The sequence below is a fragment of the Nanorana parkeri genome, unplaced genomic scaffold (assembly GCF_000935625.1).
Source record: "Nanorana parkeri isolate BGI_ZX_2015 unplaced genomic scaffold, ASM93562v1 scaffold549, whole genome shotgun sequence".
Classification (NCBI taxonomy): Eukaryota; Metazoa; Chordata; class Amphibia; order Anura; family Dicroglossidae; genus Nanorana; species Nanorana parkeri.
In genome coordinates this window covers 3743-19838 of record NW_017306817.1, presented here as the reverse complement: position 1 = coordinate 19838, position 16096 = coordinate 3743, and the positions used below count along the sequence as shown (strand labels likewise).

General features: G+C 40.7%; 1 protein-coding gene across 1 annotated transcript in view; it reads right to left on the bottom strand.

Annotated features, from left to right (window-relative positions):
* Positions 1-10555: 10555 nt before the first annotated feature.
* Positions 10556-16096, bottom strand: part of CACNB3 (calcium voltage-gated channel auxiliary subunit beta 3) — a gene marked incomplete at its 5' end in the record, with an annotated part of 8461 nt that continues 2920 nt past the window's right edge. Inside the window, 2 exons of the mRNA XM_018561886.1 lie at positions 10556-11470; positions 12636-12794. Of these exons, the coding sequence (XP_018417388.1) occupies positions 11156-11470; positions 12636-12794 (474 nt within the window). The remainder of the gene's footprint in view (positions 11471-12635; positions 12795-16096) is intronic.

Genomic DNA, 16096 nt, shown 5'->3' with positions numbered 1-16096 from the left:
CCCCCCGCTCCTCCCCCCCCCCCCCCCCACTCCTCTCCCATACATACTGCCCGTTGTTATACCCTCCACGCTCCTCTCCTGTACATACTTCCCCGTGTCATTCTCTCCACACTCCTCTCCTGAATATACTGCCCATGGTCATTCTCTCCACACTCCTCTCCTGCACATACTGCCCATTGTCAAACCCTCCACGCTCCTCACCTGTACATACTTCCCCATGTCATTCCCTCCACACTCCTCTCCTGCACATACTGCCCATTGTCATACCCTCCACGCTCCTCTCCTGTACATACTTCCCCATGTCATACCCTTCACACTCTTCTCCTGTACATACTGTCCCATGTCATTCCCTCCACACTCCTCTCCTGCACATACTGCCCATTGTCATACCCTCTATGCTCCTCTCCTGTACATACTACCCCCTGTCATACCCTCCACACTCCTCTCTTGTACATACTGTCCTTAGTCATACTCTCCACACTCCTCTCCTGCACATACTGCCCATTTTCATACCATCCACAGTACTCTACTGTACATACTACTTCATTTCATACCCTTCACACTCTTCTCCTGTACATACTCCCCCTCAGTTATACCTTCTACACTCCTCTCCTGTACATACGGCTCACTGTCATACCCTACATATTCTTCTCCTGCCTAGACTGCCCACTATCATATCTTCTGCACGCCTCTCCTGTACATAGTGCCAGCCATTATGTCCTTTGCACTCCTTTTATGCACATACTGCCAGCCATCATACCCTTTGCATTCCTCTCATGCACATTTTATCCCTTCTCATAACTTCTACACTCCTCTCCTGCACATAGTGTGCCATGATGAATGATTAGGACTTCCCCTTTATATACTACCCACAGTCACTTTTCCACTACTCCTCTGCTGCACATAATGGACATTGTCATACCATTTATACACATTGGCTGGATTTTCTTGACTTAGCCCATACAGAAACATAATAAACTGCAGCATCACTTTAAATAAATAAGTCAAGTAATTAATCAATCAAGAATAAAAGTCAGAAAGCGCATACTGACAGTTTTTTATTTTCCGCCTTTCCCCATGGGACAGCTAACACATTCTGCAGTAGCTGTAGTAAGGCCATTGTCTTATATATTGTGCTGCAGAAAATCACATGAACCTTTTAAATCTATCTTTATTAATGCGACCAGTCCAGGTTACAAAATAATCCAATACATGTTCCTTTGGCTAGTAATGCACATTATTGGCCTCATAGAACACAATGGTAATGCGTAATGACACCTGCAGTTTTAATATTCTCTATTTTTGAATAGTCCAGTGGAGGACATAATAAATATGTTAGTGCACTAAAAGGTACAATAAAAATTGTGCATTACAGAAAACCTTTCCTGAAAAAGACCTGAAGGGCGCCATTGCTGACTTCTCATTCTGTATTTACTGGCAGAATGGCTATCATGCTGACCCTCTGGCTTCAATACTTTACCGACATGATTACAGATAAGGAATTGCAGATACAAATAGTAATTCCAAGTCATTGATTCAGAAAGAGGAATTTACCTGCTTGCAAACAGGGCAGGTCACTCTCCAGTTCCCATATCTTGTGTGGAAGAGCCTTGTGCAGTCAATGACCAGCTACTGTTTTGAAACTGGGCCCCATTTTTAAAAAAGAAACTTCTCTTCTAAAACCCACCTGGTGCTGAAGGGCCTACTGGCTGGAATCAGACTGGCGGGGACATGCATGCTTGCCTTTCAGCAATGCAAATACCAGCCAATATGCCAGGCTGCTATCTTTAGCAGGGGACCGCATTCTGTCTTCACGTAATATACAGTAGATGTGTTTGCACATCCCTGCCAACTGCTAAACTGGTCTCAAGCAAATCCATCCTGTTTTATTTTTCTAGTTCTTACAAGATGTTTTTATCATTCTTATGCTCATACTGTATGTATAGTTTGTCATTATCTATTTACTTGAAGGGAAACCATACTGGTTTGTTAAGATGCCCATACACCTTACATTGACTATTGTTGTGCCTGGTGGTGTTGGCAGGGACACCCACAGATTTAATTTTGGCCAATTCTGCAGAAAATGGTCAAAATTTGATCTGTGTATGGCTAGCTTTAGATATACTGGCTCTTCTTTCATGCTGATTTTCACATCTCACTCCAAGTCTCTCAGAGTCTGTCTTATTAAAAGCAACAGATTTTGCAGTCTGTAAAGATTGGTAGCTGAGATCACGTGATATAAGCTGGTTGTTGGGGAGTGGCTTTTTTTTAATTCAGGACAATGAATAATGTGATTGGGTAATATAGATATGTGCCCTATTGCTTTTGCGAAGAGTGAATTTTATTATGGGTTTACTTTAGGCGTAACACACATTTAATGACTCTGGAGACCCTTACTTGACCTGGAATCTTCAGGTAGTCTTATGAAGGAACCATTTGGAGCCTTAGAGAAGATCCCTCTAAATGTTTTTGCCATGGAAAAATCCTTTACTAGGTTGCTATAGCTTGAAAGAAGTGACAGACCTCCAAGCATTATACAAGAAAGAGTCATCCATAGATTGCTTACTAAATATCTTTTATTTAGGCAGGACCCATCCTTTCATTCTTAAGGATCGTATCAGTGACGTCAGATCTTCTTTCCTAATCCTTAAAGTGAAATAAAAGCACATATCCATGCTCTGTATGTCACCAGAGCTCTTAAAAAAAACTTCATGGCAAAAGTATCTTTATAGGCCTCTTCCTGGCCCACTTATACTTTCGCAGCACTCCTTCTTCCATTGCAGCCGCTGCAAAATACCCTGTGTAACCTGTCGAATGGTATCAACCCGTCTGTCATGTGTCAGTATTCCAGCTAATGATGGGAGGGAATCACATGTTCCCTCATACGTGAAAGTGCAAAGTTTTTTTTTTTAGGTGGCTGCTATGGACTTTCTTTAAAATCTGCAGCCAAAAATTCAGACACCTTGTTTATATGGCGGTTTAGTATTGGAAAATCAAGGTTAAGGAAACTATAATTGATCTGGTAGTCCGAATTGCCAGGTATGCAGCTTATATTACAGGGGTTCTCCATGGCCTGTCAACTCACTATTCCCTTCCTCTTAGATTTTTAGACATGTGTTGCCAAGGTTGAAACAGGAGGAATAAATCTACTTACCTTCATTTCTTTTACTTTATGTCCAAGACAGCCCACTTTCCTGCATATTTAACATGATTTGGCCACGACAGTCTTTTTTTATGACGCAAATATGGGCTTTGCAAAAAGCTTTATATCTTCTTGATGTGCCATTTGATTGATCAGCTAATGCTAGGATGTCACTCTAGGAGTATTTTCCTAGAAAGGGTCTTAACCCTTTGGGTGCATACCACCCAACTGTCCCTCATTTGGACCCAAATCCCTCTGTCCTTCTTTTCTCTTCAGTTGTCCCTCGTTTTGGTCTGATGTACAGGTATCTATGAAAAGGTTCTATTTAACTACCAAAAGTGTTATTCTGCACTAAACCCTTCATCCTATTTCTTAATGATCTTGTTTGCTATTTCGAAAAGTTAATATAAAGTGAAGGTTAAGTTGAAAAACACACAATTCTGGGTTTAACCAAACATTTTTGGCATATACATTCTTAATGGTCTGCATAACTGGGGCCGTGGCAGGGGTGTGTACATTACATTGTGCTGGAAGGTGTCTCTCTTTCTCAACTCAACAAGTTGCATGGTGTGCTCAAAGAATTCAACAGTTTGATGGACAAAATAAAACAGTCTGGACAGAAATACTGGAGATGATGCTGCTGACTTGTTTATAAATTATAAGTTTAGGGTTGTCATTCTTATATTTCCAGGTCATAGACTCACCAAGAAAACAAGCATGAGTATATCAAGTGTCCCAACACTTCACTCACTGCATGCTTGTTTCAGGTCATTGACACATTAGCAAGGCAAGGATAAGTATGACCACCCTGGAGCATGCACCTTCAAATAACATTTTACAATGTCAGCTCACATAGATTTCCTGTATATATTTATTATTATATATGCACCGCATCACATGAAATGCAGGGCATATAGAATCTTGAAGATAGAAGACACTAGATGGCGCCAGCAGGAACATAAATAACATCGTGTTACAGGCTGTTCAAGTACTGAAGGGGTTAAACTGTAAACATAGAATTCCTTTAACAATAAATCACTTTTTTTCTACTTCATAAAAAAAAAACCACAGTTATGCCAACATATTTCTTTGTTTCATTCATTTTTAGAAAACCCATAAACATCTTACAATGAATTGTAGAAAAATGGTTTCCAAAAAGTGAAGAGAGATCCAATATTTACAGGTAGAACATCAGAGATAACCAAAGGAGCATTCTCTAAAGCGGATACTTACTTTTTTCTTACGTGCAGGCTCTGGTACATAAGTGCAACATTTATTTCTATCTTTTTATGTGCAAACTGATCAACACATTTAAACATGCCATATAAAGGGTAGCATTCTATAATGGGTGAAGGTGTGACTGAAAAGCCTACGGCAGACATGTAGACTATCAAATTAAATGGGGACCCATCACCTTCATCCTGTGGATTCATCCCTTTACTGCAAATGTATCCTCATTAGGAGCCATTGACAACAATCACAAGAGCAGAGCTGTTTAATATCTCGTGGCAATCTTGTATATTTTAGCTATTGGCAATCTGAATTGATTTGATTGGTTGGCTGTGGGTTACTGTACATTTTAAGTCCTTTTTAGCCTTTTAAAGGTTAAATCCAAACAAATTTCAGTTTCACCAGGACAGTGATTGGTTTGTTAGATTCCGGCTAGGACTGCTGCTGAGGTTTTCAGCTATGCATCTGCTTAATGTGTCAATCCTGCCTGCTGGTTTAGTACTGGGCAAGCAACAGTTATTATGGCCTGAAACTGACAACAGCCACAATGAGGGACTGAAGGTGAGAGTTCTGGGAGATGGACATTCAGGGAGATTTAAATAGCCATGAGAGAATTCATTTTTTTGCAAACACCCAAAACTAACATTTTGTGTAAGTGACCTTTAAATAAGAGAGTATAAGAGTAGCACTTCTTCATAAGGCTCCATTTTTATGATCACCATTTCAATCCACAAAATGGCCAGTGAGAGGTCCTGTTCTATTAGATCATCTAGTGATCTTTAACACTTTTTATTTTAACAAATATGTTTGTTCTATGCTACTGTGTGCTGTATTCTGCCAATGGCACATGGACAGGAAAAGGAACACATTGTACAAATTAAACATGCTTTTGACAAGTAAAAAAAATGATATTTTTTTGCACAATCCCTGCACATTGCTAGTGCTCCTGACTAATTCAGGAAGACAAGCAAGGGCTCCAATAACTGATATGTTGCACAGCATAGTTTGTATAGTCAGCAGCAATACACTGATGATCTTTCCCACTTTGTTCTGTGATGTGTGGTGTAGTGCGTTGTGATGCATATCATGAGGGCTGTTCATAGTCATAGTACAAACATTCATTGAGCCATAATGTAATCAGGAGCTGCCAAGGAGATGGAAGGAAGAGAATGACAAAGGTGAGCTGAAGCATCTGCTTGACGTCAGCCAATTGTTACATGGAAGCAGAGCTATACATAGGCTGGGAGACCCTAAGGCTACAGGAGTTCCTACAGAATACCAAGCTGCTGCATGAAAGGACACAGGAAATTGTTTACACTACATAGATCACGTAAAATGTGTAATTGTACCATTTACACGTTTTACCTCACTGTACAATTTGCCATTCTCCCATCTCTAGATTGTGACATGATCAGGAAGACTATCTTTCTTTTCTTACTGTTACTTGCTTGGCTTTACAATAATGACATCTAATTTGTACTCTACTCTTCTCTATCCAATATAGACCATTAAGTAGGGCGGTTTGGGTCATGTGGGGGGGGTGGAGGCGCACTGCTGCACAATGTTTCTGCCATTCCCTTTCTGGCCAGAGCATTGCTAAGAGCCAGAAAGGGAGATATATAAGCGATGCTCTGGCTGGTGTCCCACCCAGCTCCTGGCAACCAGTGATATCACTGGTTACCAGAGGTTGGGTGGGAAGCAGGCCTGAGCTAGAGCAGGGTGAAGAGATGATGCAAAAGCCACCCCCCTCCCCCCCAGGTAGCATGCTCCACCAGCAACCACCCCCACACCCTACCGTTTCAGGCGGTGAAAAGGCTAGGGACGCCTCTGCGCCTGCTCTTCAGTTGCCGTCTGCTCTTCAGTGTTCCTGGAATAGATATTTTTTCACTTTTCAAAATACAATAGAGTCCAGTAGGGATAGTCAATAATTTATATTTGTCCCTTTTGTTTATTTATAGATTTGAAATGGTCTGAAAACCCCCAAGACAACTCCTTTCAGATATAATTCTATAAAAATACCTAGTGGCTGCACCACTGCCCAATTCTATTTGACCTGCAATAATAAGGCTGGATGATGCTGTAGATCATTTCTGTGCAAGCTGAAACTTCTATGCAACCGTCTCACTGTCCTGAAGATGCCAGTCCATAATCTGTACATAAAGGCGAGTAAGGCTTTGTGTTAAGACATAAAGACATAAATGGTCCTAGTGACAGATGATACAGGTGAAACTCGAATAATTAGAATATCGTGCAAAGTTCATTTATTTCACTAATGCAACTTAAAAGGTGAAACTAATATATGAGATAGACTCATTACATGCAAAGCAAGATAGTTCAAGCCGTGATTTGTCATAATTGTGATGATTATGGCTTACAGCTCATGAAAACCCCAAGAACCCCAAATCCACAAACTCAAAAAAGTAGATTATTACATGCAATCAATAAAACAAGGATTGTACATAGAACAATATCGGACCTCTGAAAAGTACAAGCATGCATATGTACTCAGTACTTGGTTTGGGCCCCTTTTGCAGCACTTACTGCAATTACTTTTGCACGATATTCTAATTATTCGAGTTTCACCTGTATGCCACAAGGGAGCATGTGAAGCAAAGCAAATTTAGGCTTTAGTTTTGCTTTGAAAAAGACTCCAGCTCCTCTGCTTTTGAGAGAATTTAACATGGGGACAAATGGGTCTTTTTCTGACATTATGGAGCTTGATGGTGCTTCTACATCCAGCATGCCAAAAAAAATAAAATAGGATTGGCATGGGCATTTTTCATAAGGGGACAGAGCAAACTGTTCATTTTGACCCATTCCACAAAATACAAACTTTTCTCCAACTTTATGATTTCTATCAGCTAGGCTTAATCAATGCAGGCTTTCTTAAAATCCCTTTTTACTTTCATATAAATTTCCATACAATGACATAAGGGGTGAGCAGCTAGCAACCAACCTATTTTTTAATGTTATATAAAACAAGAAACGCATGATGATTGGTGTTTTCATGGGTGTATATTAAAAAGTCCTTGAAAGTTTTATACTCTAACTAAAAAAAATAAAATATGCCTATCCTGTTTAATAACCCTTGTGCACTACACAAAAATGGCCTAACCCCAACTTTACTGATAGAAAGACAATCCAGCAGCTTTTCAGTATTTCTAAGGCCATATAATGCCTCATGTGTGCAGCTTAGGCCGGTCCAAAGCGTACCTTAAATTATTCTGGTATTTGGTGCAGGAATGTTGGGAATTATGGCAGTAAAACATAGGATAGTGTAGATAATAAATATACCTGAAGTCATTTACAGTTAATGCCTTGGTTTTATTGGTGATGTCTGATCATCTTTTAATGTACACTAGGGCTGCATTGTTTCATATAAACTCTTACATTATACTTTGGGAATAACGGCCGTAAAACTAGGCTGTATTAGATATTTATGCAACTGTGTTTATGAAGGATTATGGCTTCTTATAATGACATAACATATGGTTGTCTGAGATCCAGCCTTAAGAGTAGAACAGTACACTACAAAAGGGAGCAGCCTCCATGTGGATTTCTAAACAGAAAATGCCTTTTGGGAAAGTACATATGATTTTCTCAGCTGCATGAACGGCCCCTATAGCAATGTATGGGATCGTTCATGTCGGCAGATCCGCGTAGATTTGGCCGAACCGCCCTGGTGTGAAAGGGGCCTTATAAAGGAGTCCTAATGCACACTGTTTGTAAATGACATTTTCTACATTTCTTCCCTTTATGCTGAGACAGGCGCTGCTGCATTCACAACAAAACTCTGAAGCACTGTATTATTTACTGTCGCAGAATGGGTCACCTGCCATTTATGTCATGTCTGCCTGAAGCTGTGTGTACTGCACATGCAAACGCTATAAAAAAGAATAGTATTTTTACACAACATGCTGCAATAAAATGAACAAAGGTTTGCTGCATTTAAAGTGCTGTAGGCTTTATATAAGAACTACACATGTACAAGAGAAGTGTAGGAATTCTCCCAAAAAAAGTCTGGAGATAGAAAAGAAGATATGGAGAAAATGCCATGGGAGAGATCCAAATCAGTGTAGAAGTTTTGAATCAAAAATTATGTTTCAGGTTTGTAAATAATAGGATGCATGTGCTCATATATATACAGTTGCAAGAAGCCCAGCTAGGGGGTCAAGCAACCTGATGAAGCAATTGTGTAGAATGTGTGTCGATCTCTATGCTCACTGAGGTATTCTGAATGATCATTTACCAGACTGTATTATCCCAGTGTGCAATGGCATGGGAGACCCAAAAAGTATAAGGAGCCAGAAGAGGCACCAATGGTGAAGGCTTTTTTTATCAGAAGGTAGGTATTCATCATCATGTACATCATATTTCATTGTATGTATTTATCATTTATTTTTCCAATGTTTATAAGTTGCTTATTTATTTTTGACTTCATTTTAGCATAACATTTTTATCTATTACCGATATACCGATCCTAAAGAAGTCCCTTCTGATGTGAAAACCTTTAAGACTCCTCTTTCACCACAGTTGCCTCTGCTGACTTCTTCTCTTTTTTGGGGCCAAAGTCCCCCACTTCTATACTATACTAGTACAAAGCTCCATTCATATGGTAAAATGCTTCATTCGATTTTTAAGGTTTTAAGGTTAGAACTAAGATTCCAGAATCAGAACAGTAACTTATGTTTACAAGATGCTCCTTGGGGAAATGACTGAAATGATGAATGCTGAAATACTTATAAAAATATGTTTGTATGTGTTGAAGTCAGCAGCTAGTAAGAAACCTATCAAGCTCATCAAAATAGCACTCACCTGTATGGCTCCTAATCCAGTGACTGTAGTCCACTTCCAGGATCTGTGGCCAAATACAACCACAGACCAAAATGAAGACTACAAACGTAGGAGACATGCTGAGACTGCTCTCAGGTCCCAGAAGTGAATCACAGCAAGACCTTTGGCCAAATATCAGAGTATTTTAGAAGAAGTGATGACTATGATTTACCTTAGTAATACTGTACATTTTTCCAAGGTCTCTGTATTTGCTACAGTACAATGCTGACTGGACTGGGAGGATCTAAGTGACAAATATATTATTCCAGTTTCGCAGACTTGTTAAGAGGGTCATAATCATGGGACCCAAAGGGGGAGAACTATTTAGAAATGGCTGTGGCTTCATTGGATGTGGTTGAATGGATTCAGATAGGGTTTGGTCACATTGCAGCAGAGTTTATACATGTCCTGATTTCATATTTACAGATATTAGGAGGTGGAAGGTACGTGTACATCATTCATGTGAGGTTGCCACAGTAATCCACAATTGGGTAGAAGCTAGGCATCCATAGTGCTTGAACACTTACTGATGGCACCTAACATATATAGCATGCACATATTCACAATGTTGACAGTGTTTGCATCACGGTTGTGGACTATGTAAGAACATTCATAGAACATTGCAGTTTGGCAGTCCTGCTACTAAGCTTCCCAGAAGGCAATAGCTTAACGAACACTTACGTCTTCTTACCCTGCTTGCGTTTTTGGCCTTGAACACATGGGTTTCAGTTTATATAAGAGGAGTGTGTTCAGCAATCTGTTACAAGTTAATTGCAAAGCTTTTCGCATGCTTCAAGCAGTTTTCCAAAAGCCTTTAAAGCACCCGTCAACAGCAGTATCAGGATGCTAAATACAGATCTTAATGGGAGTGCTGATTGTCACTGTAAACAAGCTGCAAGCAAGCATTTAGAAAGCTGCAGCAGTGTTTAAAACTTGCAGAAGCCTCCTAACAGCAGCCACGCTAATATTTTGATCTGTTTAACATCTCCAAATTCCAGCTGAAGGGTGCTTTAGGAACTTCAAGAAAATGTTTTTTTTAACTTTGATGAAAGCTTTGCAAATGTTTTATAAAGTATGCTGTGCGCTCGTATGAAAGCTGATGCCCACTGTGTACAAGGCCTTGGGGGCTGAAGTTAGTTCCCTACATCAAAATGTCCTGAGAGCACAGGATTCAATCCTGCTCATGTAGTGCCATCTCAAATCATTCAACATGGTCAGATTGTCTTTCAGGATTCCTGCAAATAAGATGGAGTCGCTGAAAACTCCTCAAATTTGCCACCTTGAACTGCCCCCATTGTCCCGAGCAATTGCGAAAAGTCATTTTAAATTTATTGTATGGGGAATCATGCTTTTACTTCCCTGTTCCACACAGAGTGTGAATACTATAGCTTGTGTCATTACAATTAAAGATGTAGAGCGGTAACCCTATCCTGGGGTGATCACACTGCCCATTGTTATATCAGTTGGATATAGCCAAGGGCGATAATGACACCCCAGTGTTTGTATCTTGGCAGTCAGAGCTGGATTCCCAGCACTATTGCATGGAAATTTCTGTAAAAAATATTCAGTACCTGTAATGTAACTGATGCCACAACAGCATGAGATCTGAAGGGTTTGACAGTGTTTGTGAATGTTTAAGTGTGTTACTTGTTTCCAGCATTACACTGCCTCTACCTGTAAACCACAAGAACATATGTTGTATCTTGGCTCTGCTTTCTGATTCATATTGCAGTCAGGTGCTGCAAATGTACAACTACTCATAAACAGCCCTTCTGCCCTTAGTATTTTTGCAGGCCGGTCAGGATCAGGCTGTTTTTCTCCCGCAGTGCATTCTTGCCTCTTGGTGCTACCCTGAAATTTACACTTGGTGGCTGTGCCTCATGGCATGCACTGCCATGCAGGAGAAGTGTGTGTATGTGTGTTGGATGGGTGTGTGGAGAGGAATTCCTCTCAATAGCTGTCCTTGGGCCAGGGGCGGTTGCGTTGCCAGTTCCTGTCATTGTGGTTCTGCTCAGAGTCACGCTCCAGAAGGCGGTCCTGAGAGTCATGGCCATTGGTGTTGTGCAAACCACTGTTGTGGTGCCGGTGAGGCTGGTACAGGTCCTGGTAGGCATCAGAGTATTCCTCCTCCATGTGGCGGGAGCTCCTCTGGGAAGAGGCCGTCCAGGTTTTACGAGAGGTTTCGCTTGCCTCATCTGACTGCATTAGGCTATCACGTTCTAGGGGGGAGTGCTCATTGGCTCTATCCGAAAGAACTTGCTGGTTCTAGGAGCAGAAAGAGAGAGAGAGTTGTCCATATCCAAGCACACACATAAACATCAAACAAGTGTTAAAGTTCACCCAGCGTGCTCAAAGAAGATAGCTATTTTGTGGCTGTATGGCCAGTTGTGTATTTAGACATCATGCTGCCTTATACACAACTAAACTAATACACAACTAAATGATGATGCTGATTTGTACTCTGCCCCTTGTGTTATGTGAATATTTTAGTACAAACTGGTGCTAAAATGTGCTACTGGGGGCAACATGTGGTCTGCTTTGTATGCAGAGCTACTTTTTACATGTACTGACCATAAGACAAGAGGAAGGAAAGATGGTTTTGCATTTCCTGAACTATAAAGAGTATCCTCTTACATTCCCTTGCACCCCCACCTAAACACTAAGGGAGCTATTTGTAATGGAGAAAAGTGGGAAGTTTGTTCTTTCCTTTAACAAAATGTTGCACTTTGGCTAAATGATGAAAGATTTTTTGCCAGTTTGCAAGTTTGAAATTTCAATGATTCTAACATTACTTTTTTTCACTACTATTTATTTTATCTGCACATGACTGGGCAGTCAAAGTGAACACAGCTACAATGTATTGAGTGAACTGATAAAACAAAGATTACAACTGCTGGCCTCTCCTTTAGAAAATGTGAGCTTCCTGACTTTCATACTGTTCATAGTGGCTTCCCTACATTGAGAGTCACTGATCTGGCACCAGTATGTACAGCAGGTGTCAAACCAGAGACATCCAGGCACCCAGTATTTTCAGAAGAAAGACAGCAAGTGCGGACGCAGCCTTTAAGAGTGGTGAAATTATGATTTCAGATTTCTTTTTCTGCATTTTTTTCTGTCTACTGTCAAAAGATACCATATTGGTTTTTCAACTTCGCTCTTCTAAAAACCAGGAAAGTAAGATGTTGCAGAGCTGTTCACTCGTTCAAACATTGTAGCTTTGTTTACATTATATACCCAATCATGTGCAGATAAAAAATAAATAGGACTTTGCCTTTCATGTGATTGGATAACTGAAGTGAATCCTCACTCAACTGATTGAATCAGCCTCTATGTCTTTGCATACAGGTAACACAACAGATGAACTAGTGCAATGTAAAGTCTCTAATAATAAAAGCACACCTGGGGAATGTCATGATATGAATGGCGGTACCTCTAAACCAGGGATGGCAGTGGGTGGTGTCATTAGGTTCTGGCTAGTCTGTTGGTGCGAGGGGTGATGTGTGGCTCTCCAGTACACCTCCATATATTCAGCAAGGTGCTCACAGGCATCTTCTAACTGATTCTCATCCAAAATGACATCAAACAGTTCCTAAAAACAGAATAAGGAGGAATATTAAAAATAACCTATATTAACAAGGAATGCATATCTTAAAATTAATTTTCATATTGCTTTCACGATTTTAGAAGACTGCTCTCCTGTATTTTTGTTTTTGTACTTATTATATTCTTGGCATCATGAAATAATCTGTTATCTATTACTTCCTGATGAGTCCTCCATTTTTATCTTAATTTGTGGCCTTCACATACCTTTGAATTTACTCTCTACTCTACTTCAATACTTCTCGGTTCTGGTCTAGCAGTGAGGGGAGATCTACAGCACAATAGCTGCAATGTACCCCTCAGCTCTGGAACTAAATATCCAAACATGCTGAACAGTTTGTCCCTGTTGGGGAGCAGGGGAGAAATGGACTGTGTGGGCATTCCAAGTGTCCATTACACCAACGGGCTCTGCTACTTATTGTAGTGATGTCATTACACACCCCTTTCATAACAAGGTGAGTGTCCATGACAATTGTGCCAAAGAGGAGGTTCCTAGGTGATGCTGGTCATCACACCACCGGGATGTAGGAAAGCCAACCTGAATTTCCTGTGTAGATCAGAGAGAGATAGTCAGAGGTGGACTGTGTGGGCATACCAAAGGGCCAGGGTACCAAGGGGATCTGTTTGGTGTGGTGATTTGCCCTGTGAAGAGGCAAAAACTGAGTGAATGGAGCGGGTCTTCAATGCAGGAGAAGAAAATAAAGCATCTGGATGACATCCACTATCTCATAAATGGAAATAAGTGAACCAGGAATTGGGCTCTAACAACTGATGGAAGAAGATAGTAGCCACAGCATGAAAGGGGAACTTGTTTTTAATAAGTTGGCCAACTGGTAGACTTCTTTTGGGAAAAAGAGTGTTATAGCGCAACTATTGTGTAGGAGGAAGCAAAACCTGTGTATTGATCAAATATGGTTACCCTATGCACCTATATAATTACAAAGGGAACAGGGACACCGGCACTCCAAAGTTTGCCTAAATACAAAGTCTTTTTTATTGAAGAAAGTACGACGTGTCACAAAGTTGCGACGACCATTTCGGGGTCACACAGGATACCCTTCGGTCTCGTTCACACCTAGGCGTATTGCATATGCGCGTCTGTCGCGCGACCGTCGCGCATTTTTTACCGTGATCCACGGTAAAAAAGTCGCGCGACAAACGCGTGTTTCCGAAGGCTACTTGGCTGTATCCCAATGGAAACGCGCAACGAAACGGCCCAAAGTAGTACCTGTACCTTTCCAGGCGTGGGCCGTTTTGTAGCGCGTTAGGGACGGGTGGAAATACGCCAAGGTGGGAACGAGACCATTGAATACAATGGGATTTATATTTTTGAGCGTTTTGTAGAGCGTTCGTCGAGCGTAGAACGCGCTACAAAACGTTCAGGTGTGAACGAGGGCTTCCTCAAGCAATGACATGTGGCAACAGTGCAGAAACAAACAGTTTAAATAACAAACACCCACAAAACAAAATCCAATCAAAAAGCAGTTCAGTGACCCAGTGACGTCATATATGACGTCACATATCCGCCAGGAACAGTTCAAAATACAGTAGTAGGCAGCCGATGTAAACACAGAAAGTAAATACAGACTTGACCCAGGTTTCCCCATAAAATAAACGCAATCTGAACGTTGTGTGAGAATCAGACTAAGTATATGCTATATGCGACTTACATGCTATCCTCTGATGATAAATGAATGCGGCAAGAAAACCGCTATGTGCCGCTGGACCTGCTCGTCCTGATGTGTGGAAGGAGAGATCCACAATCACGGGCTCCATGTCTCCGCCTCTCGCTGTTCCATTGGTCAGGGGGGGTCCCACGTGATTCCGGCTGGGTTCCGCCCTAATTGCGGTAACCCAGCAACACTCCACATCTACTGGGCTGTCATGTACGGACAGCCCAGGATCGCCCTGAACAAAACTACCAAAGGTGAACCCTTAGACACCAATAAACCTGTAGCTATACATTTTGCCAAACCCAAACACCAGACACATTAACTCAGGGGCATGGTGATTGACCAGAGTGGAGGTGATCATAATAAGCTACTTTTACTGAACGATAATAACACATTTTTGCCTTTTTTGCCTTTCTGCATATTCTACTGCGTATAGATCATCCAGCACATGAACTTGGTTCATACTGTGACAGATTCCTGGCGCGAATGTGACGTCATATATGACATCACTGGGTCACTGAACTGCTTTTTGATTGGATTTTGTTTTGTGGGTGTTTGTTATTTAAACTGTTTGTTTCTGCACTGTTGCCACATGTCATTGCTTGAGGAAGGGTATCCTGTGTGACCCCGAAATGGTCGTCGCAACTTTGTGACATGTCGTACTTTCTTTAATAAAAGACTTTGTATTTACGCAAACTTTGGAGTGCCAGTGTCCCTGTTTCCTGCTGTTACATGACGGTTGCCATCCGTCGACCACCGCAGCACCCATATATCTTTCTTTGGAGACAAGCGGTCAGGAGTGCGATGGGTTCATGGATCTATACTTATATAATTACAAATTCACATAATGTCAAGATTGTTCATTTTCTTTATGTTAAATACAGCAAGTTATTTTTTTTTACTTGTTAACCTAAAAAAACAGTGAAAGGATCATACATTCTATGGTCTCTGCTTAGGTAGGAAACCAGAAAATCATACTCTCATATATTTTTTTTATGTATTTATGTTAGTTAAAAGGACACCTTAAATATAGTAACGTGCTGTCCTAAATGCTAAATGTAAGACTTTGTGCCTCCTTTTTATCCCATGTCTCTCCCTGTTGCACTTTCTTTAGCTCAGTCTATCCATAAGGGGTCATAAGGGGTCAAATGGCTGTGTGTGCCACTTTTACTAAAAAGTGGCACACACTTCAATGGTTTTGTTTACCCTTTCCCTTTTTAAAACTTTTGCCTCATTTCACTGAACGAAACAGCCATATATGATTGTAGGGTATTAAAATGGTGCAATGCTTGAAAGAATGTATACCTAAAATGCTCTCAAATCAATAAAATCTTCCCAATTTAAATGTCAAGCTATTCCTAGCATTATAAAACTGTGAGCTAGTATTCGAACATATCTTTTTTTTTTTTTTATCATTCAATTTTTATTATTTTAAACAGATTGACTTTGACATGTACTCTTTACACAAATTACGACTGAACAAATCAAACATTAATGATGGCTGGTAACCCTCACTCCCGCCCAGTCCTTCTACCGACCTGCGGGGTGACATTATCCGCCACCTACCTCATACAAAGCAGATTACAGCCAAAATGACAATAAAGAGAAAGAAAAAGGG